This window comes from Crocuta crocuta, unplaced genomic scaffold (genome assembly GCF_008692635.1).
Source record: "Crocuta crocuta isolate KB4526 unplaced genomic scaffold, BGI_CrCroc_1.0 scaffold184, whole genome shotgun sequence".
NCBI lineage: Eukaryota > Metazoa > Chordata > Mammalia > Carnivora > Hyaenidae > Crocuta > Crocuta crocuta.
In genome coordinates, this window is record NW_027530006.1 from 4,509,739 (window position 1) to 4,534,576 (window position 24,838).

Here is a 24,838-nt window from a genome sequence, read left to right on the forward strand (position 1 = left end):
TCTCTCTGCCCCTCCCATGCTCATGCTCTCTCACAAAAATAAACAAACATTAAAAAAAATGTTTTTTTTTAAATCGGTATGGGACCTACAGGGCCATTGCTTCCAAATTCCTAGCTAGTGGGGCAAATCTAACACCTTAAAAGGCAATAAGAGACATAGTAACTATAGTTGTCTATATTTTCCCCTAAATGTGAACTGCCCTCCTGGTTAAGCCATTCATCTGTTGTAGGCCATGGTTTCCTAATTGATATGATCAAAAGAATCAAATATATCAGGTCCATTGTGTGTGACGTTCTCCAACACTACAATAGTCTTCCATTCAATAAAAATGTTACTGTAGCATAACATATAAAGTTGTCAAATTACTATGTTGTATTGTGAAACTAATTTAACATTGTGTTGTCAACCATACATCAATAAAAAAAAAGTTACTTATAGGCAATACTGTTGAAAATAGCAGGCTGAGTCAAAATCATTGATGCCATAGGTTTTGGGGTGAGAGACTTCGGATTTTACTTGCATTACACTTAGTTTTGCTGCTTAAAAGGAGACATTTAGAGAAAAAGATTTAGAAAATACACTTTCTTTTCTTTTTTAAATAGTTTATGGTCAAGTTGGTTTCCATATAACACCCAGTGCTCATTCCCACAAGTGCCCTCCTCCATGCCCATCCCCCCCCTCCCCCCCCCCCATCAGCCCTCAGTTTGTTCTCAGCATTCAAGAGTCTCTCATGGTTTGCCTCCCTCCCCCCAACTATTTTTCCCCTTCTTCTCCCCCGCGGTCCTCGGTTAAGTTCCTCCTAATCCTCCTACACGTGCAAACATATGATATCTGTCCTTCTCTGCCTGACTTATAGAAAATACACTTTCAAAACTCAAGTTTTATTACCAAATCCATTAGTGTTGTAATTTGAGATACAACTTTGCTTATAATAAAAATTTATGAAGGGCAAAAAAATGAAGTTTTATTAACTAATTGCCATATTCTAAGTTTAATGCTGAGCAGTTCAGACACATTCAGAGAATGAAATTAGTAACTGATTTTACATTTCTGAATAATGTAATGTAGAGGTCAGCACAGTTATAGTTTGGTGGCTTTTATAAATAAAGTTTTATTGGAACACAACCATGCCCACCTATTGCATATTGTCATGGCTGCTTTCAAATTACTAGGGAAGAGTTGAGTAGGTGTGCTAGAGACCAGATGGACCACAAAGCTGAACATATTTAATATCTGGTACTTTACAGAAAATTTTGTTCAGCCCTGATTAAAAAAAAAAAAACAAAAAAACAAAAAACAGAGTAGGCTTTCCATCCAATGTCNAACATGTGAATATTATTAAACAGAGATCTTGATTAGAAAGGAAACAAGTTCCTGCAGGCTGTCTTACACTGTAATTGTACCGTCAAGTAGAAAATATCGCAGTGTCAGACTCTACAATGTACCTTTCTAACATGACGACTCCAAAATTTATCTTACAATTATTCTTTCAAGAACTTAGTTACCAGCGCCCCTCTCCCAAATCCACCACCACAAAACTCATCTACATCTATGGTGTGTCCTGTTAGGTAGTGGTCTTGAAGCTTTATAATCAGTATTAAGCTCAGAGCAAAATCAATTCCAGACTATGAAGCCCATCCCAACTGCTGGGTCACAAGAGCACATGCAAAGGGAAGTGCTTTGTAGAATCCTTGACACCAGACTGAAGGAGATAAATAGCTCAGGACGGCATGGTTGGGCATAGGTGGGCATGGCTGTGTTCCAATAAAACTTTATTTTTAAAAGCCACCAAACTGTAACTGTGCTGACCTTTACATTACATTATTCGGAAATGTAAAATCGGTTACTAATTTCATTCTCTGAATGTGTCTGAACTGCTCAGCTCAGGACGGTGTCCTTCAAGGAGAGATATTGTCAAGGAAAAGAAAACTTTTAAATGTGATTTTAGTAGGTCTCAGATTATTATTCACAAATCAATCCATAAAGGATGAAATGAAAAGCAGAAACAACCCATCTTTCTGACACATAATAAATAAAATCTATTCTCAGCGAGAGGTAAAAGGCAGAGCCATATCTGACTCCCCATGTCATATGAGCAATTTGAGATGACGTGAGTATTTTCCTCATGCCGGCGTAAGAATGTCCAGATGCACGCACATACACAAACACTTCCACTCTGCCCCTCAGTTCCAGAAAGCCTTACCCTGCAGATGTCTACAAGGAAGTTCTCAAACAATTTCCACATGTGATTGCTGGTGTAAATCTCCTTCATTTCCACCTCAGTATCCACGTAGCAGTGATTAAGGAAGTTAATATAGGCAATTTTAACCTGAAGATAGAAATAGATATTTCTGAAAAACCAATTTGGTATACATGGAAAAAAATCAAAACTATGTCAAAACACTATTTTCGTCTGTCAGATAAATAAGAGTCCTAACGTCTGATAAAATGCTGTGTGGACAAGACTGTCAGAAAAATGTGGTCTTGTTTTTTCTCCTTTATTATAGTCATCAGTTATTGTCTCATTTTATTAGCATAAGCCGGTTGAACAGCCATGCAGGGCAATTAGAGTACATGCATACAATAACATTTTTATGTAACTGTAAAAATGGAATGTGGAATCTATTTATGGACAGATATGAAAAAGAACAACAGAATGCTGCCTTTTGTGTTTGGGGAAAAAAAAAGAGGGAATGGAGGAATGCTTATTTATTTGCATTTGTTTATATACAGAACTCAAGAAGGATATACAAGAACATAATACATAATTTTCTGTGGAGTGGGAGGGGACAGAGTAGAAGATTTGTCATAGTTTACTGTTTTATAGTCTCTGCTATTTGAACTTTTCATAATGTATTAACTTTTCAAAACATCTAAAAACATAACATACATATTTGATATATTATATGTACTATAAATAAATATATATATATTTAGTGTGAGATTAAGTTACTGGTATATATTTTATTTTTTTACTAGTATATATTTTAAACAAAGACAAAATACTGTACTGACAAAATACTGATACATGCTGTATGTGCTATACATATATGTGTACTTAGTTTAAGATATAAATTAATAGTACATATTTTAAACATACAAGGAAAATATAAACTGTGTGATTCACCGTTTTTGCTGTCACTGCTGTTACTAGACAATACATACGAACAAAGAAACAGAAAGGTTGGAAGGAATCATTTCCAAAACCTAACAGGTATTTATTATGGGTGGTGGAATTATAGATTATTTTAATTTTCCTATTGGTTACCTATAGTTCCTAAATATTTTATAACTGTCATACATTAATTTTTGCAATACACATTTTCATTTTCAAGAATATACTTGCAAAATAGGTCTTACATGCACACGACAAACCACATCTCAAACCACTCCATCTCATTTTTCAGACATTCATCCCAATCAAACATTCTGCTCAACAGGCTGAATGATTCGTTTCCAAGAGCAGAGGCGCAGAAGCAGATTCCCACGCTTCTCAAGGACACATCAAGAAGGACTAACATCCCCCTGAGGTTCTTCACGCACAAAACCGGTATTTGAGAAAATGTTTCCTCACTACAAAATGAGCTGCAGGTCTCATCAGCACTGCGAGGTCCTGTCTGAGCGGGCCACAGGTCCACATGCCACGTGCAGAGACGTGAGGAGAGTTTGCTCACCTCAGGGATACAGTCCTCATGGGTCACCACACGGACAATGTCATCCAGTGGGAGCAGAGAGTTGCACTTTATCTCTGTGTAGACGTTCTTGCCCTCAGTGCACACGGCCAAGAGCTCGACCAGGTGGATGTGGTACATGAGAGGGCTGTTCTCATCCATCCGGTCCCGTTCGGACCTCATCATCTGGATTAGGGTCTGGAAAGAGGCTCTGTCATTGTAGAACACGAGGACATCCTCTCCCGAATTAACCAGCTACAGAAAGAATGGGGCTTGCTTAGAATATGAGCTTGCAGAGGTGGGGACATTTAAAAACTATCTATTCACAGGAAAGAGAGACATTCTGTCAGCATTTACTTTCTAAAACCAGTCTCACCTAGATTACTAAACTTATCTAAACTTCATTCATTTAAGATTAAAGAACAACTGAAAATCTTCAGCACCATCATTTCAGTTGACAGATACAGGTACAGGACAGTGGCCCTAAAAACTACTGGAGGAAGATGAAGGCTGCACACCAGCATTCACATAGCAAGTGGAATTGCAGATTGCAAGCTGGAACTTTTATTTCCAAACCTAATAATTAAGCTATGATTTTTCTACTTAAAAATATTTACAGGGGCGCTTGGGTGACTCAGTTGGTTGACTGTCTGCCTGACTCTTGGTTTCAGCTCAGGACATGATCTCCTGGTTTGTGATGATTGAGCCTGGGGTCAGGCTCTGCGCTGATGGTGCAGATTCTCTCTCCCTTTTGGCCCCTCCTCCGCCTCAAAATATATAAGCAAACATTTAAAAAAATTTTCCATCTCTGGGGCGCCTGGGTGCCTCAGTTGGTTAAGCATCTATCTTTGGCTCAGGTAATGATCTCATGGTTCTTGAGTTTGAACCCCACGTCAAGCTCTGTGCTGACAGCTCAGAGCCTGAAGCCTGCTTTGGATTCTGTGTCTCCCTCTCTCTCTGTTCCTCCCCCTACTCATTCTGTCTGTCTCTCTCAAAAATATGTAAACATAAAAAATTTTTTTTTAATGTTTCCATCTTTTTATTTCTGAAAAGCAGTATCCCTCTCACAACTCTCACACAATGCCTTCTCTCTTCACAATTACCAATTATCCACTTCTCACTAAGATACACCTAACTTTCAAAACTCATTAAAAAAAAGGCATTCCTACTTATAACTTGTCCCCAGGACTGTCTGGGGCTTCTCACAAATCTACTTAAGAACAAATCAATTTCAGCACTGCATGAAATATGAAAGATTCAAAAAGAGCTAGCACAGAAGTCAAAATAAATATAGTCAGTATTATTTACATAATAACATCTAACCTTTATAGGCTCTAACTAAGTGCCAAATACTGTGATAAATACTTTACATGAATCACCTAACCTCACTGTGCCTCAGTTTTGTCCCTAAAACTGAGGACAAGGAAGATATGGAACATGAGTTCCATGAGTCATGTGGATCAAATAAATGATTCAATAAACATTAGTTATTATTGTCATCATTATTTCAGTGAGTTCGCATATCAGCTCCTCAGGTGAACACAGCTGCACCTTCTTTTACAAAAATGCACACTGAGGGCTGGGGAGGTCGACAGGTCACATGGCCAGTAAGTACAGCCTATATTCATATCCCAGGTAAGTCCATTCTTTTAATTATGCGACACTACCTTCCCTTGGTATCATATGTTCTTTATTAGAGGAGATTTTAAATCCAAGTGACAGGTGGATTTACTTAAGTTTTCATTTTTTAAACAGGCGGATAGATGAAATGGAGTAGATCAAAGGTGTGGCAGAGGGCCTTCTTGGTCACCAGCAGTCATGTGGCACTGACTTCCCACAGAGAACCAAGTCACACTTTGTCCCAATCCCACGGTCTAGCTTCTTCTCAAGAATCTCAAGCATCAATTTTTCTAGCTAATGAAGTGAATGATTAGAGAAAAGTCATGTAATCCATAGGAACATAGGCTGTTTTGGCTCACTGGTTCCTATCCATATTTAATTTCTATTCCTTTTCTTTTTTTTGGGGGGATCATTATTCTTGGTTTTAATTTCCCTCTCTCAAAAGAATCTGATCCAAAATTCCTCAAAGTATTAAATTGATTCACTGCTATGAAAACCTGATCAGACTCTTATCTATACACACACACACACACACAATTTATCCTTGCAAACACACACTCACATACACAAACTACAATTATGTTTGTCTCTTTATGCGGCTCCAGGAGAAGGTGCCAGTTCATACAGAGAGTAGTAATTTAACAATTTGTAAAGAACACCAAAGATAGGTATATAGAAATAAGCAGTCGTTACCTCAGCCATAACCATGTCTTGGCACTTTTTAATGAACTTCCCTTCTGCCTTGACAATTGTTTGCAAGAACTTGATGTACTGGACGTTCCGACCGTGAGTCTCAATGCAGTGAACAAAGTGCTGGACCACCCTCTCATTGATCTCACTGCAGAGCTGGAAGTTGTTCATGAAGATGTGCTGCATGGTTACTGCCTCCAGGATCTGATGCAAGAGTCAGGGCAGGAACACGGGAAAATCGAGTACAAAGTCAGAGTGTCCACCAAAACACACAGAGAAGCATTTAAACCCGCGAAGAGATGGCTCTCCTTTCTCACTTCTGTACTGCCTTCTTTTTTAATAAACCTTCTCAATCATGTATAATAAACACACTGAAAGGGAAACAACTACTATTCAGCTCAATGAATTCCAGAGGGAACTCCAGCACCCAGATCAAGAAATAAAATGCCTCACCACCCAATTTATCTATTTTGATTTCTGCAACCACAGATTAGTTTTGCCTCTTTTTGAGCTTCTTGTACTCTTTCACCTGATTTCTTTTGCTCATTAGTACATCTGCGATGCTGTCAACATGCTTTTGCATGTGTGAGTACATGGAACATATTGCTATGTATATCCCATGGCATGAATAAACCACAGTGTGCGGATCTCTTCTATTGCTGATGGGCACTGGGGGCGTATCCAGTTTAATGACAGGTTTTAATGGCCCTACTCTTAGCACAAATAGGGCTTCTCTGGGCATTCCTGAACATGTCTTCTGGTAAACTTTAATGTGTGTGCCTTTCTGTTGGGTTTATATCCAAGAGTAGAATTGCTGAGTTACAGAGTATAAATGTTTGGCTTTAAAAGTACTTCTCAACAGGGGCACCTGAGTGGCTCAGTTGGTTAAGCATCCAACTTTGACTCAGGTCATGATCTCGCTGTTAGTGAGTTTGAGCCCCACACTGGGCTCTGTGCTGACAGCTTAGAGCCTGGAGCCTGCTCTGGATTCTGTGTCTCCCTCTCTCTCTGCACCTCCCCCACTCATTTTGTGTCTCTCAAAAATGAACAAACATTAAAAAAATTTTTAAAAGTACTTCTCAACAGCTTTCAAAAGACATTAATTATATCTTAATATTAATTTCCATTTTACATCACAGCTTTTTCCATATCTTTGCTGACTTACAGTGTTGTTGGTCTCTTTGAATTTAGTCATACTTTGCTGTTCCTATCTTAGTTTTACACTTCTCAGATGATCACCTTGTTCCACTGACTGGCCATATGGATATTCCTTATTGACTTTTCTGACTTTATTATATATTCTGGACATGAGTTCTTTATTGGACGACTGCAAAGCAAACATCTTCTCCTACTCTCTGGCTTGCCTCTGAATCATCTTAATGAGTTCATCTGGTGAACAGAACTTTTTATTTTGTTTTTCCCTTTATAATAATGCTATTTGTATACCATATAAGAAAACTTTGGGGGCATCTGGCTCAGTTTGAAGAGTGTATGAATCAATCTTGAGGTTTTGAGTTCAAGCCCAAGGTAAGGGGTAGAGATTACTTAAAACTTAAAAAAAAAAAAAAATTTGCTTTCTACAAGGTCATCAAAATACTGTCATGTTCTCTTCTAGGAGGTTTATTTTCTGTTTTTTTTTTACCGAGTTATTGAGTGATAAAGTTTTATGTTTGGTATGAGGTAGGGGGCTTTCAACTTTTTATCTTTTGTCTTTTCTCTTCCTAACATAAAAAGTGTAGCAGTCCTTTCCTCCAAAGCTCCAGCTGTACTAATGAATATGTGAGTGTGCTTGTATTTAAAAGGAGATCCTTTGTAGAATTAAACAAAGCCAAAACTTAGAGCTTGCCTAAATGTCTGTTAATATGGGAATGGTTTTTAAAAAGTTAAAGTCATACTAGGGAATGCCACGTAGCCATCAAAAGTTCTCATCAAAAATGGGAAAAATGTCTCTATCTCTGACTTGCAAAGAGAGCCACAACGCATTAAGTGAAAAAAGCAAACTGCTAAGTGTAGAGTATGCCACAATTTTTCTTTAAAAAATGGATAATCATACTTTAAAAACATATTTGACAAAGTAACGTATAACACAATTATGTTTTATAGGACTATATTGTGTATCTGTATGTATCTACTGTGTTATGTATTACATTACATACACAGAAAATTTTACACATGACCTCAGGAGGGTGTGGCTGGGGAGTGAGAATTAGCAACTCTCTAGTGCTAAAATTTGATGTAATAAAAAATGTTAAAAAAAAACAAAAACAAATATATCTTACCTTGCCCTACAACCTCCACCTCCCTTTCCCTTTCTCCCCGAAAAAGAAGGGTAGTATTTCTGTCCTCCTGAGATGGTCCAAATGTTCTCCTTGGAATGAATGTTGCTTTATAACAATTCCCCATAGTCACAACAGCAAAAGAGCCAGCCGTTCCTCTTAGTGCTTCGCACCCTCCTCCCCTCATGGATGTCCAGATAGGCCCTAAGTCTTACCCCTGGGTTCAGAAACAGGTTTATGTGTTTGTGCAGCAACGCTTGATTCTGCTGGTTGCCTGCACAGAAATTCTGCAGAAATTCATGAGCCAGCCTCATTATCTCCTGCATCTTGGTATCTTCAGCCTGTGTGGAAGGAGGGAGATGAGAAATTGGTTGAAAATGGGCTAAGCAGTAGACAAGAGAAGGTCAGAAGGAGACGGCACTCATCTTTTGGCCAAGATATCAGGTTCCATGATAGGCTCTTCACCTGCTAAGTGGGTTCTAGCCGAGGTGCTTGCCGAGGGCCTGTGGTGTAAAAACACTGGGGTGCCATGTCACTGACACTTAAAAGACGTCAGCAACTTATTCAATTCTCCTATATTCTCTTCCGCTAGTCTCGGGCAGATATAGAAAGATGTGGTTCAGGAAAAATGCAATACAGAGTGGAAGCTGAGAGGAAGCCTCTGGGATTCCATTTCCAGCAATGCCTGAAACTTCTGAAACGCCCGCATCTGAGAACAGAGTGACGGCAAAGCAGTGGCCAACTGCCTTGCTAGCAGGGAGCTCGCACTGCCCAGCTCTTGGGCTCACTCCCTCTAATCCGCCTCACATGTGTATGCAGTAATTTTTGGCAGGGGAGCACACAATAGAGTGGGAATCTCTTTAGATTGTAAATTTCGGCAAATATACCTGCCGTATTACTTTCCTTGTCATATCCGGTTCATTTTCCCCATCTACAAAATGGGGATAATCCCTGCCCCCAAGACATTTCAACAGATGACCATGCAATTCTGATTCTTCCTATATTAATATATACTGTACTCAGTATTTATAAAGAGTTACATGCCCCATAAGACAAATGCATGAAACCTGTCACCATTTTGCCCAATTCTAAACAGGCCAACATTTAAATATAGTAAAAATGAAAGGAGAATTCCAAAAACGGAACCATCCTCCTATTCACGGAGTCGACGATAATCTCCCTACATCTTCTCACATATACCACCTCATTTCAGGGGCCAGATAGCATAGCAGTTAGCAATGCAGGCCCTGAAACCGGACTGCTTAGCTCTCATCCCAGATCTACCACTCACTAGCTGTGTGACTTTGTGCAAGTTACTTAACCCTTCAGTGTCTCTGTCTCCACATCTATAAAATGGAGATAAGAAAACTGCACACTTCATATGGTTGCTCTGAAGATTAAATGAGAAAGTCCAAGTCAAGTGCTTAGATAATAATTACTAAGCAAATGTTAGCTACTGGTTCTGGTCTAGACCAAGGGTCAGACAGAGATTTTGTGGCTTTATAGACCAAAAGCAAAGGAGGAGACATTATGCAGGTACTATTAAAGACATAAGTATTTTAAAATGCTAACAATCATTCTTAGCTACCATGCTGTATAAAAACAGATGGCAGACTGGATTTGGTTCAGGTCTGTAGTTTCCCCACTGAGTCTAGACAATAACCCTGGGAAAAAACAGGACGCATCTGTCAGAACAACTGACAGAAGGAGTCTGAGCTACCAGCTTTGACCATGAAAAATAGAAGAGTTTACGGGGCGCCTGGGTGGCTCAGTCGGTTAAGCGTCCGACTTTAGCTCAGGTCATGATCTCACAGTTCGTGGGTTCGAGCCCCGCGTGGGGTTCTAGGCTGACAGCTAGCTCAGAGGCTAGAGCTTGTTTCCGATTCTGTGTCTCCCTCTCTCTCTCTGACCCTCCCCTGCTCATGCTGTCTCTCTCTCAGAAATAAATAAAACATTAAAAAAAAAAAGAGTTTAAGAGGACACTAGTAGCAAATCCCATACAACAGAGTGGTTACTACTACATTTGTTTCCTACTAACAGGGAAAATGGCAAACCCTCCAGTTCCAAGCAGTCAGAGGCCCTGGGACAGAGAGGCCCTGCTGGTTGTCAGCAGCAGTCTCCAACAGTTCCGTACTCTTTCACTTCTTTGGCTCAAAGGAGAATCTTCTGGGGCTCATGGAAACTAAAGGCTTCTTCATGTGAAATGGATTTTTACAAGGCAGGTAAGCTCTAAAGATACCACATAACAAGAGAGTATCTGCTGGTAGGAATTCTTCCACTGTTCTCCCACAATGAGTTATCTGTACCCATCCCAAATCAAACCAGACACACACACACACACACACACACACACACACAGTGTTCTACCCCAATTCCAGCTGAATCACATTACCTGTTACTTTAACAAAACTCTACAAAAGGACATCTTTAAGAAAACTGATGAAATTAGAAGGCAAAAATATGGCCAGCAAACTACTTTCTCTCATTCTTTACACATAGCAAGGTAATTCAGCTTGCTGATTCTAGTCCACGTCAGCCAAGTTTGGATGACAAGCACACTTACATTCAAAGTATATTCAAGTGTGCTTAATCCCTGGCCTATTAGAGGGATTAAATGAAGTGTTAATTTGTGGCTGCTGAAAGGCTGAATCACATGGGACTCAGGGCTGTGGTGGAGGCCTTTGCAAAGAACTTCCGGGAGCACAGGGCAGCAGGTACAAGTGAGGTACAGGGAAGAGAAGGTACAGCAAGCAGGGCCTGGGCCTCACAGGTAAGCGAGCTGGCTCTGCTGTGTGTTGGTGGCCCATCCAGGGAAGGTAGTGAACCTCTGACCAGTCTTCTTACCTAAAATAGAGCCACTAATAGTAAAGGGACCTGGGTTACTGAGTCAGTGAAGCATCCAATGTCAACTCAGGTCATGATCTCATGGTCCTGCTTTGGATTCTGTGACTCCCTCTCTCTCTGCCCCTCCCCTGCTCATGGTCTCTCAAAGTAAATAAACATTAAAAAAAATAATAAAATAAAATGGGGCTGACAGTACGACCTATCTCAAGGATTAAATGGACAGGTGAACAAAGACGACTTAGTGCAGTGCCCGGCACCCCTCCAAGCACCAGCGTGAGCCTTCTTCTTAGCCAACTCTCCACCAGCAAGTCTCTCTGGAAGTCACTGGTGAATTCCAAAGACTAAGTTCATGCCCTGTAACTCTCAACCTCCCCCAGCCTCAGTCTCCTCATCTGTCAAGTGGGAACCCCATGACAACTTTACTAGATTTTGGAAGTGAATAGATGCTTTTGAAAGTGCCCTGTCAGGCCGCCCGGCACAGAGCACTGTTACCCTACTTCCCCAAATTCTATCATGGTCAATGACAAATGCTGGCATGAAAAAATGGGAGAGTGTAACTTCTAACAACAGAAGAGAGGACTTGGAGCAAAGTATCCCCTGATAGACCCAAATATTTAACCAGGAATTGGCACACTACTGAGGACCTCAGAAGTGGGCAAGCCCCATGTTCCCACATGCACTGAGTAACTTGCAGGCCTTACGTTGCCCGCATGGCATTTGCAGGAGACCCAGTACACAGCACAAGCCCATGTGCAGATACAGCTCCATCCATCCGACCTTTGCATCCAGTGTGGCGTGGGAGCAAGTAGAGAATCAACAGACTCTTATTTCTTCATAGAATCTTAAAACTGGAGGCAGGGTATGGGTGGCTTTTTATGAGGCCCCGCGTCTGTTTCGTGCTATTTACCTATAATTGCCTTATGTTCACGTCGCCACATCTGCTTCATGTCTCTACCAACACTCTCCCAACTGTGGAGGGTTTCGGAAACCGTGGGAACCCACCCCTGCCTGGGGCGCAGCCACCGCCACGGGAGGGGGACTCACTCACCTTCTCGTAGGGGATCTGCAGCAGCTCGAGCACCACGGCGTGCGCGCCCATGTTCCGGAGCAGGCGCTGCTGCTGCTTCTTGCTCTTCCTCACGGTGGCGCTCTCCTGAACGCAGAGTTTGCTGAGCCGAATCAGAATCTGTCAGAAAGAGACTCAAAGTGTGTACTTACGACCAACATACCAACATCTCTGTTCTAAGATCCAAAGTACAGCGCGGCGACAACAGTCAGTGAAGGTGCTCTGTGTGAAATCAGCTGATGGTAAATCTTAAGTGTTCTCACCCCCCTCCCCAAAGAGCTTGCCATATGAAGTGATGGATGTGTTAATTAACCTGACTGTGATCATCACTTCACAGTGTGTCTATCAAGTTACTGCGTGTCACACTTTAGCAAGATTACTTTTTTTTAATCAATTATATCTCTGTAAAGCTTGAAAAAATTATTTCAAAAAAATGAAAGAAATAAACTTCAAAAAACTGGGAAGCATAACTGAGAAAAACTGTAGGCACTGGTCCTGGGCAGGGAGGCAGAAGTGATCACAACATATTAAACGCCTTTAACATGGGAGAGTCCTCCGATATGTAGTATCCCTTAAGCACATCAAACCGAATCTATACATGATTAAGAACATGTCCTTCCAGAGTACAAAGTGGATTACGACTTCAACCCAAAGTGGGATAGTTTCAGAAAGATCTCCAGGGTCACCTGGGTGGCTCAGTTGGTTAAGTGTCTGACTTGACTTCAGCTCAGGTCATGATCTTATGGTTTGTGAGCCCTGTTGTCAGGCTCCACACTGACCATGCAGAGTCTGGTTGTGATTCTCTTCTCCCTCTGTCTCTGCCCACTCCTGCTTGCACATGCACGCGTGTGTGCACTCTCTCTCTCAAAATAAATAAAAACCTTTAAAAGGAAGGAAGGAAGGAAGGGAGGGAGGGAGGGAAGGAGGAAGGGAAGGAGGAAAGGTGGAAGGAAAGAAGGAATATCGATCTCCTATAATGGTGAGACTCCACAGTTCTGCCAAGGACTTGGGAAGAGTTTGCTTTGGGGTAAAAAAGAAAAAAAAAAAAGCATCTCCTAACCTTCTAACTGTGAACCACCCTATGCAAAGATTTCTAAAGAACTAGAGCTCTCACTGGTGGACACCATGTGCCAGCCACTGACATAAAGGCTTGACAATTCTATCAATTAATCCTTTGGTCAGATATAAACCTTAAGAATCACAGGTGCTGACTGCACCTCTCTAAAAGGTGAGAAAATTGAGGGCACACAAATAATAAGCAGCAGAGGATAATTTGAACCCAGATCTGACCCTAAAATCCACACACTTAACCTCTGGAAGCTTTTTCTTCCCTGTTAAACTTTACATGAAGACAAAAGTTGAAGTATTTTCATCTTCAGGTTGACCCTCACCAACGATCTCTCTTTAAAGAATTAATACACAAGGAAAAAGGGTAGTAGGACCACTCACCTCTTTTACCACCCTGTAATTGTAGCTGCTGGTGCTCTCATGCTTCTGTGACTTGTTATTCCCCTCCTAGGGACCAAAATAAATGTTAAGTGTGGTTCTTTCAGCCCTTGGACTATATAATCTGTGTGTTCGTCTAGTCATCAGTGTTTAGGAAACAATGGGAGTTTCTGCAGTTTCCTATAGTCACGCTGGGTTTAAGCTTGAGTCATTTGTTCATCTCCCTTCTAAGTGACAGGATCTCCCCTGATATGGGAGAGGAGGGTGGGCCAGCCTACTGAGAACAGGCTCATCCCTGGGGTGGGTCTGCAAGGGAAATCTGGGGCTAATCCACTCAACAACAAAGTCTTTTCCCCATGGTCCCAGGTGACACAGGAGAAGTAAATACCCTTCCATTCTGCGGCTTATATCCTGGGAGAACAGCTGTTACTTTGCTACTTAACAAGCAGATCTCTCGAGAATAAAGTTTATCCCATAATGTACACTTTTACATGAAACCAGAGGAGGATATTCACTTGAGAAGCCCATTCATCTCCTCCAGCAGCGTGACCTGTGTCTCACCCACCTCTGTTTTCTTATGTTCATTTTCACCAGAGACACCATCCATGGGCTCGTCAGGGCCCTGCCCTTTGTACACCCAAAGCTCTGACTTTTCCACAATGGATCTCAACTGGTCCAAGTCTTGTTTGATCTGTTTGTAGTTGTCCACATCTTGGCTGGTAACAAGCAGCTGAACCTGAGCAAATGTAACATGTCAGTGTTACCACGGCCACACACACACACACACACACACACACACACACACACACACACACACACACACACACACACACACACACCAGCTACCTGTTTGAAGGCCTGTAGCACTTCCTGTCTCTGACTGAAGTGCCGAAAGAGAAGCTGCAGGGCCCCTGACACCAGGGGTGGGTAGTCGTGCATCGTCAAATGCAGCAAGACTCGGAGGAAGGTTCTGCCGCCATGGTCGTCCAAGTCCAGGGGCGTGTTCTCCTCACTAAAGCAGTGCATGGAAGGGAAAAGGCCAGGTAAGCCACAAACACCCTTCTCTCACACACTTGGATCCAGACCCATGTCAACCAGTCAGAGTTCTAACCCGTGGTCAACCTTGGGTGACTAGGGTTCCTACCTTCCCACAGTGACAGGAACTGACTTTTTATCCAGATTTTTGACTCTTTGAGTGTTCTTCTGCTGGGTCTCATCTATGGTTTTAGAATGGCACACAGTTGTGTTTCTCCTAAATGAGTAGTTTTATTTTTTATTTAAGATGCTGTAACTCAGCAACTACCAAAACACCTGTGGTAAAGGACCACAAGTTCTTTTACTTCTCCTTTGCAGTTAACTGATGTCTTAGTTGATGCCAGGCCCACCGATCAGGCACTTGGATGCTGTGGCAGTGTCCAGTTGCCATCAAAGTACCTGAAAGATGACTCTCATGTTCTGATTTACCAGGTCACAAATGGGTAGCAAGCAGCTTACAGACCCCACTTGGAAGAGTGTTCTTCAAACTGGGGTTCATGAGCAAATTGTCAGGGATTATCTCAGTAACTGTGTAATTGTGTGTCACTTCCATGATGAAATTAACGAGCATGTCCTGGATTAAATGGCAGACTACTGCAGAACTAAGCACTGCCATCAATTACTGCATCAGTGCCTACACTGTGTTCACCATCTACGGAATCTTCATGTTTGCGGCCTCGCAAGAAAAGCACAGAGAGGATTTCCCACGGAAGTACTCTATTCATGCTATGTGCTTCAAAAAAGGTGTGAAGACAGTTTCACTGCTGTGTCACTATCAGGAAAGTTGAGATACAGCAGAGCACACCGGAGTGTTATCATACTGACCTCAACACACTTTATTTCACAAAAACAAGATCTTTCATCATAGTAAGTAATATTACTAGTTCAAATTTCACAGGCTTTACATTAAGTGCTGGGGTCAACTGTTAATATTGGTGGCCCCCAACAAAATAGATCCTGCTGATATATACACCCTTTTGTAAGCCCCTCCTACAATGACAAGGGGCTCAGCCATGTGACTTGCTTTGACCAATAGCACATCAGCAACATGTACAAGCAGAGGCTTAATTAGTGTTTTACATGTTGGCCTGTGCTGTTGGGATCCAGTCATGTGTAGAGACAGAGGAAGGAGAGATAAAGAGAGGACCAGCCTTACAGACATTCCTACTAGGGAACCAGAAATATGAGTAAAGCACCTTGGATGTGCCAGCCCCAGTCACCAGTTCACCGTAGTCATGCAATAGACTGAACAGTGACCAGCAGATGAACCAGCGAGCTTAGCTCCAGTCAACCCATTGAATTGTGAGAAGCAATAAAAGAATTATTTTTTTAATCCACTGAATTTCTGTAGTTTATTATACAGCAAAAGATAACTGAATCAAGTGTATAGATTAAAAGAACTAGGTGCATAAGGTATCAAGCTTACAGCTATTCAAGTCTGACAGGTATTTGGATCTCATAATAATGTTTTAAATGAACATTGAGTAATCCAATCTTTTAAAAAGGAAATCATACTTTAATGTTAGGGACAGGTGTATTTTTGTTGTTGTTGTTGCTGCTGCATGGGCTCTAAAGAGCTCAGGGATAAAAATGTTGATCCACCAGCAGCAGAAGCATGTGATCTTGTTAATCTCACGGTTTTCAATCCCTTTTTTCTTTCAACCCTGTATTTCACCATTACAGAAATCCTAGAATATGTGTATTTCAGGAAACCTACTTATATTCTTTCTATCCTAGGCAAGAAACACATACACACACAGACACACACACAACTAATATCATTCTGACCTCAGCACTAAAAGTTACAAAGATAGTCGTAAAATAACCTGAACACAAAGATTAATCACTTCCTAGAAAAATGAAGGAAAAAGCCTTTCAGAGCTATATGAAAGGAGGCTTCCCCATCTTAGAACCAACTACAAAACTGAACACTGAAAATATACTTTCCTTCCTCCAAAGATGCCTTCTGCTTGCTCTTCAATATGTTCAAAGTCAAGAGTACCTGAAAATTTAGAGAACACAGCTTCAGGTGCAGAAAGGTCTAATAAAAACATGATGTCAGTGAACTTTCCCAAAAATAGCCTTGCCCCTGCCCATACGTTAACCTCAAATCTTCCAGTATCTTATACTGGAAAGCTGTGAAGCCAGATCAACCCAGATCATACTGTCCAGTGGCTCTGGTGTGCAGTGTTCCACATTTCTGCCAACTTCCTACCCAATCATGATCATGATCCCCTTAGTAGAGTAGAGTGATGACCTCACACCAAGGAAGCTCAGGCTCTCAGGCTGTGATAGGTGGGATTATGTCTACTACCAACGCCCTTATCCTTCACCACTATTTCCTGGGCAGGGGGAAAACTTCCATCATGAGTAAAAGCTGCTAGTGGACAATAAATTTTCTTAGAGTTATGCTTTGTTTTTTTGACATTTCATGTAACCACAACACTAGAACCTTCAGATGTCGTATGACTAAGACACTCCAAGGTGGAAGGAAAGACCTAACCCAGAAGAGGTCCAAACTCTTAATTATTCCTCTGCTCAAAAAGGGTAACTCCCACGATTTTGTTCTAAATTACAATAATATTCAAAATATTCACATTTTACCCTTTTTGGTAGCGTGTACTATTTGAATTCAGTTTTTATTAGACCCATGTCCCGTTCCATGGCTAAAATCCCATTCTGGAATCACTGACCTGGTACATTACTTGGCCCCTCTTGGCTGCTGCTCCCCGAGGATGTTTCCGAAGTCTGGGAATTGCTTTCATCAAATTCTCGCTTAAATATACACAGGAGGCAGGAGATCCTATAATCCAACCTCACATTCAAAATAAACTAAAGATTCAAGTGGAAATGGAAACATTGGTTACATTAGCATACCACCTGTAGCACTGTGCCAAGCCACTGCACTCTGGCTGGGCCTGGTATCTGTTACATCAATTACCTTAAGCATCAAGTGAGCCAAATATCTGGCTTAGCCTTCAACAGTTACTTCAACAACAGACTGCCATGGCGTCTATCAAATCTATCTGTAGCACCTTCGCATCTGAACTTCAGCATCCCAATAATTAATTTAATAACTGGAACAATAAATCACTATTTACTCCATCCTCTATAAAACACTACTTTATTTCAGCAAGTTTTAAATGCCAACTCTGGTCCTTAAGAAGGGTGATGTTGGCTGCTTTGATTTAAAAAAAATTGAGAAAAATGTTTTTACATTTTTTAATGTAAATTAAAATTAGCTTGGTTATTTTTCATTTCTGATGGTTTCCTTTGATTTATTTACCAACTCTCAGTTTCCCTCTTCATTCATTTTCCATATTCTGATGCCCTCTACTCCAACCCAAGGTTACTTTTCCCATGATTGTTGCTAGAGCCAAAAAGAACAATCAACTTTTGACACGTTTTGAGGACCTAACTGACATTCTCCCTTTCATTCTCTCCTTGTCTCTGCTTGCCCTCGTGATGACCTTACCCAATCCCTGGGGCAGTCACCTCTCCCAGACTGACACACTACCTAGGCTTGCCTTCCAAGCACTTGGTCATTGTTTCCTACTTACTACTGGATATTCCATTTGGGTTCTTTCCAGAGTCTCAAACTCAGAATTGTACAAAACTAACCATGTCAGTCCTGCCAGGGTGGTCTCATCCTCAGTCAACCTCGGTCAGTCTACTCCTCCCTCTCTGATACACACATCTAATCAGTGACCAAGTCCTGCTGGCTCCCCCTCTACCACTTCTGGGTCTCTCCGATCATCGACCCTTGCTCGCATCCTCAACATCTCCTGCCTTACCATACCAGATCCATCTCCCAAAGGGGCTTATTCTTAGGTCAGTCCCCTACATAAAAACTCTGAAAGGCTCACCACAGAATAAAATCCTAACACTTGAGGCACCTAGAACCCTCTAGCACCTAGAGCACTCTAGAGTGCACTCTAGAACCTGCCGACCTGGCCTAGTCCTCCTTTCCAACCTTATTTTTAACGACCTCCACACAATCTATGTCCCTGGCCAAGGAGAGTTGTTACTGGCCCATGTGATGTCATGCCCTGCTCTGAATTGCTCCAAGTTCAAGGGCACTTGAGAATGTCCCCTTATTTCTATACCGTTAATTCCTTTTCAGGCTTAAAAGTGCAGATAATATCCTATGTCTTCTGTAAAAACCTTCTCTGGTGCTTACTAAATGAGATCCCATGACCCACCCTGTGTCCCAGGAGAACACTTTCCTCACAGTTTTATTTCCACACAGACACGGCTTCATCACACCTTATTTTCCTATTAGACTATATGTATCTCTAATGGATACAGTACTTGCTCAAATTATCTGTGCATTCCTCCCAGTGCCCAGCAAAGCACCTTGCATATGGGAGAGGGTCAAAAAGCATTTGTTGAAACAATGAATCCATCAACTAACTGCTGTCTATTCTCAGATGGCTACAGGAGATGATCTCAAAGTATCATCAGGTTTTAGAATGCATTACCTTTTTTTTTTTTCCTTTGAGAAAAAGACCGCACAAGCAGGGACAGGGCAGAAAGGAGAGGGATGCATAACCCAGGGCCTAAGAAGCCCTGCACCATTTTTGGTCAGTTTTAAGTTCAATGAGGTTTCTTCCTAAATCATTCTCTATGGCCTTAAATATTTGAGGACTCTAACGGATGTTTTCCAACTACTGGTAAAATGTGATTTCAGACTCAAAGAACAAATTAAGTCTATAAACATTTATAATCATCTACTACCTATTCTGGGGTCGGGATTAGGGAGCATGGGATGAAAGACGTAAGTGATAACAGTATTCTATTCATTAAAGGGCAAATGATTTTGTTGATGAAGAAAAATGACCTATGAAGAGAAAGAGGAAAACACAGAATGTTGGGCGATCAGGAGGGTTCTTGTACCTAAGACCAATCCCTGTATTCAGGACACTGGCTCCCAGACCTCCTTTTGCCCATGCAGGGACTTTACTCCAGCAATCATCCTGTGTCTCCTGTATCAACAACTCGTCCCTCTCTACCTGACCATTCCATTCTGCATACGAACTTCATATAATCTCCTAAGTTAAAAAATACTACAACAAAAACTTCCTGTTATCAACAGTCACCTTTTAGTCACTTCCCCACTTCTCTGTGCAACTTTATAGCAAATCCACTCAAAAGAGTTGTTTGTACTTACTCCCCTGGATTCATCTACTCCCATTCCCTCTTGAACCCAACCTTATTCCAAAACTTGCCAAGTGTACTCTCATCTCAGGGTCTTCTGTTATTTCCTCTGCCTCAGAGACTTTTTTTAGATACTCACATACTAGATTCCTCACTTCATCCAGGTCTATAATCACGTCTATAATCACATCAAAAACAATATCCCTGGCCCCAGACTGCGGTGGCCTCCAAACCATCCTGATCCTCCTTTATATTTTAGCATCCTTAGCACTTACCACTATCTGACATAGTATACCTTATTTAAGTTATTTAATATATTTATTTAATATGCCTATGACTCCTATCCAAATGTAGGCTCTTTAGAAGCAGGAATTTAATCTATGCTGTTCAGTGCTGGGTCTGAAATGTTTACAAGTGCTTGGCACAGAATCAGTTTCAATAAATATTTACTGAATGAACGAATGAAAAAGAGAGGGAGGCAGGTATGGCTAAGTTAGTGGAACCTTAAACTGAGTTATAAACAATAAATAAGCAAGGAATCTGGCTTCATGTAGAGGCATACCTATGTGAGTTCTAAGCCAAGGGAGAACTTTGGGTGAAGACCTAGAGGCCAGTGAAGATGAAAAGCTAAGGTAACTAGAGGAAGCTCTGTCATGGCTGGTGGGAGAGGGACACGTTGGAGAGGGTAGAAGATGACGGAAAGATGAAGACAGCCGGTCCATAAATGGCGCTTAACAACGAGCAAAGAATTTACCTTCATTCTCTTCCCGGAAAGTCTAGGGTTTTATAAAAGGAAGGAGACCATCCAAACGGTAGCCCTGTGAAGTGGATTCTGTTCCCACCACCTCTTGCTGGGACGGTTACCTGGAGTATTTCAATGATCTTCAACTTGGTGTCCATGACCATGATGTCCTCCTTCTCGGGCTCTGCCTGCTTCACGTTGCCTTCAGGGGCAGCAGCCATAGGAGTCATGGGTAAAAAGCCTCCTCCCCGGAGCACCACCTGGGTCATCAGCTCTCCAACCCCATGGATGGACCGCATTACGTTACTTCCTAGAAAGGGCCGGGACAGACCCCAGTGGTGACAACACTCCGGGACAGTGCTCTGAGGCACTTGGCGAGGGACACGGGCTCAAGACACATTTAACATGTCTCTGTTCCAACACATTCCCAGGACCCCAGGAACTGGAAAGGGTTAATACCCATCAAAAACATGGGGAATCAGGAGTTGTGGAAAACACATGGACTTCGAAATCCCCAATGGAGCATTTTTGTATATTAATTCACCGTCCCAATTTTACTGGTCACCCAGCACATGCTTGTTGCTATGCACAAAATTAGGGGCACAGGAGCTAACAAGGCACAAACTGACTGCTGCTGCTAACACTGACCCTCAGTATGCTGGATTACTTCAGAGGCTCAGTTCTATCATCTACAAAATGAGACTATAGGAGCTCGGTCAGAGGATTATATGGTGAAATATATGTGAAATGACTAAGTGCAGGACCTAACACAGAGTGACAGGTACGGAAATGTACTTTTTCTGTTCTAGCTGTAGAGACAAGGTTAACAATTAGCCCTATGTGAGTACATCATAGGTACCTACTTTGACCCTAAAACAGAGGAAAAAATAAACATATAAGTAAAAGCAGAGTTTCCTATTCACATACTGGAAATATAATACTCAGACACAAACCGGGATTTTCTTTCATCATATACTAATATCATCACTGAATGCCTCATGATACACAGAAAACAAGGACAGGACATGTGTTCTTAAGAGATAAGCATTCAATTTGATAGGTAACTTTCAAATGGTTTTGCAAAATTTTCATGAGAAACACACAGAGATTCATATATAAATATAAAGGAAATAGAGCAAAATATGAACAATCAAGGACTCATGTATAGGTAGTGGCTGTGCTATTCTTCCAGCTTTTTGTTTTTTTCAAAAATGTCCACAATTAAAAGTCAAGGAGAAAAGGACAGGACATCACAAGGAAACATGACAAGAGTAACAGGAGAGGCTGGGAGGGCGTGTCCCGGGTGTACAGGTGCCAGCAAATACCCCTCCCCCACTTCGCCACAATGTTCTTACCTTTGTTCTCTTCTCCTTTCGCCATCTTGCTAATGGGGAAGATGGTTGTCACATGCACACAGTCCAGTATGGCCAGGAGGATTTTAGTTAATCGTAGAAGGTCAGAGAAGTTATAGAAACCAAAGTAGATGAGATTCCTAGCTAAATTTACAACCTATTATATTAAAACAGGGGTTGGGGTGGGGGGAGAGAAATGGTATTAAGTCAACTGTATTCTTCAGTTCCATTTTATATTGAATACTTTATAAATACCAGATTCTGACTCTCCTCCTTACGGTTAAGAGGAGACATATATTTTGCTTGCCATTTTTGATCAAATTTCATTTTGTTTCATAAGGAGAAAAAGAAACAAAAACGTGCAAAGCTACTTATCTATTTTAATAACTGGTTAATTAAGAAACTGACCTAATCATTTGTCTGTCGAGTTTCCCAAAGGTACTGTAGGGCAAGCCCCTTTGCAGCCCCAAAGGACACAGATAACGATACTGCAATCCTTGGAAATATGACGCCTCAAAAGGAAAACTGGTCTCAAAGAGAAACTTTTTAAGTCAAAGGTAATAAGGATTTGTGTCCCTGAAATGATCTGTGTGCATCCCAAGCATAGCCTGTTTCTTTCCTGTTGTTTTTAATATCACATACAGAGTATACATAATGTTCTATCATTTTACGTGATTCAATAAACCCTGGGTATTTACTCTAAGAGCATAACTACCATTAAGTCAAGTGACTGGTATTTGTTCTATTTTATTCTGGAACAAAACTGAGTTGAATCTTTTAGTACAAAACTGGACTACTGTGATAGAAATCACCACCTGCTAAAATATTTTCTATTTACCTCACAGAAAAACGACCAATGAAAAGCAGATAAAACATATAGATCATTTCATCATGAATTACCTCAAATGTAAGCTTATTTTTCTCCTTATCAGAGAAAGGAAACCTCTGACAAACCACATCTCTTAAATACTCCTCCACAAATTCCATGGTCTGTGCAAACCTCTCCTTAATTTCATCTTTGGAAGCTCCACTACTATCATAGCTAAAAGGAAAGAAGAAAGAAAAAGGAAATCAGGGGCATTAGGGTGGCTCAATCTGCTCAGCTTATGATCTCATGGTTCATGGGTTCAAGTCCTGTGTTGGGCTCCGTGCTGACAGCTCACAATCTGGAACCTGCTTTGGATTCTGTGTCTCCCTCTCTCTGCCCCTCCCCCATTCACACTCTTTTTCACTCTCAAAAATAAATAAATACTTAAAAAAAAAAAAAAAAGGAAATCAAAGTTCAGGATCCTGGGGCCCCTGGATGGCTCAGTTGGTTAAGCGTCTGACATTGGCTCAGGTTACCATCTTGCAGTTTGTGTGTTGGAGCCTTTATATCAGGCTCTGTGCTAACAGCTCAGAGCCTAGAGCCTGCTTCAGATTCTGTGTGTGTGTCTCTCTCTGCCCCTCTTTTGCTCACACACTCTCTTTCTCTCTCAGAAATAAATAAACATTTAAAAAAATTAAAAAACAAAAGTTCAACATCTTCCCAGGTGGGCCTTCTTCAGCTGCTCAGTCACAAAGCCAACACCCCCTCCCTAAAAACCCCTCTCCCACACTCCGTCTTTATTTTTCAACCTTAGCACACATCACCAAGACATGTAATCATTTATCTTGTTGGTATCTTTTCCCCCAACTAGTGCAGAGATAGTGTTCTGGTTTGTTCACTGATACAGTAGTTAAGGCTGACACAAAGCAGAGACAAATATTTGTTGAATTAAAAAAAAAGATAAGATATAAAAAGTAAAACTATGCCATCTTTTGCATTCTTCAAAAAAAAAAAGTAGTATTTGCCATTCAGTTTTTTATTCTAAGCTTCACCCTTCATCTATGATTTACCTAGATTTAACCTGACCATAAGTGGTTTGTCTATCATGACACAAAACATGAGGAGTTTTTAAAGCAAAAGGCTCACTCATCAATGGCGATCTCCGAGGGGATCTCAGACCAGAGGCGGGCATATTTCACAGGAGTGACTTGTTCCTGGGGATCTCGGTCCACGTGCATATGAAGCATGAGACGGCAGAAGGATGCCCTCAGGTCATAGGGCAGGTTCTCATCAGACATGCAGCGGAGAATGAGATCTACATCCAGCTGCCCGGATATTTCATTGATGGCCAGGTACTGGCGATCTAGACACATCCTAGCAAAAAGGTTCAACTGATACCTGAAGAAAAGAAAAGTTACATGAAGAAATCAGAAATCACTGCAGAAAGAGGCGCTTTGGTGGCTCCATCGGTTAAGAGTCCGATTTCGGATCAGGTCACGATCTCACAGTTTGTGAGTTCAAGCCCCGCATCGGGCTCTGTGCTGCCAGATTCTGTGTCTCCCCTTCACCCACTCATTCTCTCTCTCTCTCTCAAAAATAAATAAAACCTTAAAAAAATTACGGAGGATGAATGGAAACACACAGCAAAACAATTCAAATATTCCTAATTTCATAGTAGTAACATTTGGCCACCTGACCTTATACAGTGACACCCTTATATTGCCCCTGTACCAAGCAAATCAAGAAGCTGTTCAAGCTTTACCACCAGTCATACAAGTCCACCCTGCTGAGTTGGAGTAATCAAGTTGGGCTACTTGATTCCTTTTTGTCCTTGTTATTTTATGAAATAAATGGGGGAAAATATTTTATTTAAAATGGTTGTCTACTTCTTCAGCTGTTTTTTATATATAGTACATTAGAGACCATGTAAGAAATGTTAAAGGTATCTCCCATACTGAATCTAATTAGACATTTTATCATACTCTTTGGCTCTTATCTCACATAAGCCTACTCTTTGACTTCTACATGAAAAACATGGTGTGCAAAGTAGGGGACTCCTCAAAATGTTTTATGCTTTCTTCCTCATCCAACTACATGTGATCTTTGTCACTTTCTCAACTGGACCACGGAA

General features: G+C 41.2%; 1 protein-coding gene across 5 annotated transcripts in view; it reads right to left on the reverse strand.

The window, feature by feature from the left end:
* ITPR1 (inositol 1,4,5-trisphosphate receptor type 1) overlaps positions 1 to 24,838 on the reverse strand; it is a 331,759-nt gene that overhangs the window by 139,250 nt on the left and 167,671 nt on the right. For all 5 annotated transcript variants that reach the window (XM_077763745.1, XM_077763742.1, XM_077763744.1 and 2 more), the window contains 14 exons: positions 23,854 to 24,105; positions 22,800 to 22,941; positions 21,903 to 22,056; positions 20,670 to 20,857; positions 17,342 to 17,480; positions 16,596 to 16,650; positions 14,460 to 14,625; positions 14,179 to 14,349; positions 13,617 to 13,682; positions 12,150 to 12,287; positions 8,473 to 8,598; positions 5,985 to 6,185; positions 3,675 to 3,926; positions 2,204 to 2,329 (listed from right to left, as the gene is read on the reverse strand). In XM_077763745.1, coding sequence (XP_077619871.1) covers positions 2,204 to 2,329; positions 3,675 to 3,926; positions 5,985 to 6,185; positions 8,473 to 8,598; positions 12,150 to 12,287; positions 13,617 to 13,682; positions 14,179 to 14,349; positions 14,460 to 14,625; positions 16,596 to 16,650; positions 17,342 to 17,480; positions 20,670 to 20,857; positions 21,903 to 22,056; positions 22,800 to 22,941; positions 23,854 to 24,105 — 2,176 coding nt within the window. The remainder of the gene's footprint in view (positions 1 to 2,203; positions 2,330 to 3,674; positions 3,927 to 5,984; positions 6,186 to 8,472; positions 8,599 to 12,149; positions 12,288 to 13,616; positions 13,683 to 14,178; positions 14,350 to 14,459; positions 14,626 to 16,595; positions 16,651 to 17,341; positions 17,481 to 20,669; positions 20,858 to 21,902; positions 22,057 to 22,799; positions 22,942 to 23,853; positions 24,106 to 24,838) is intronic.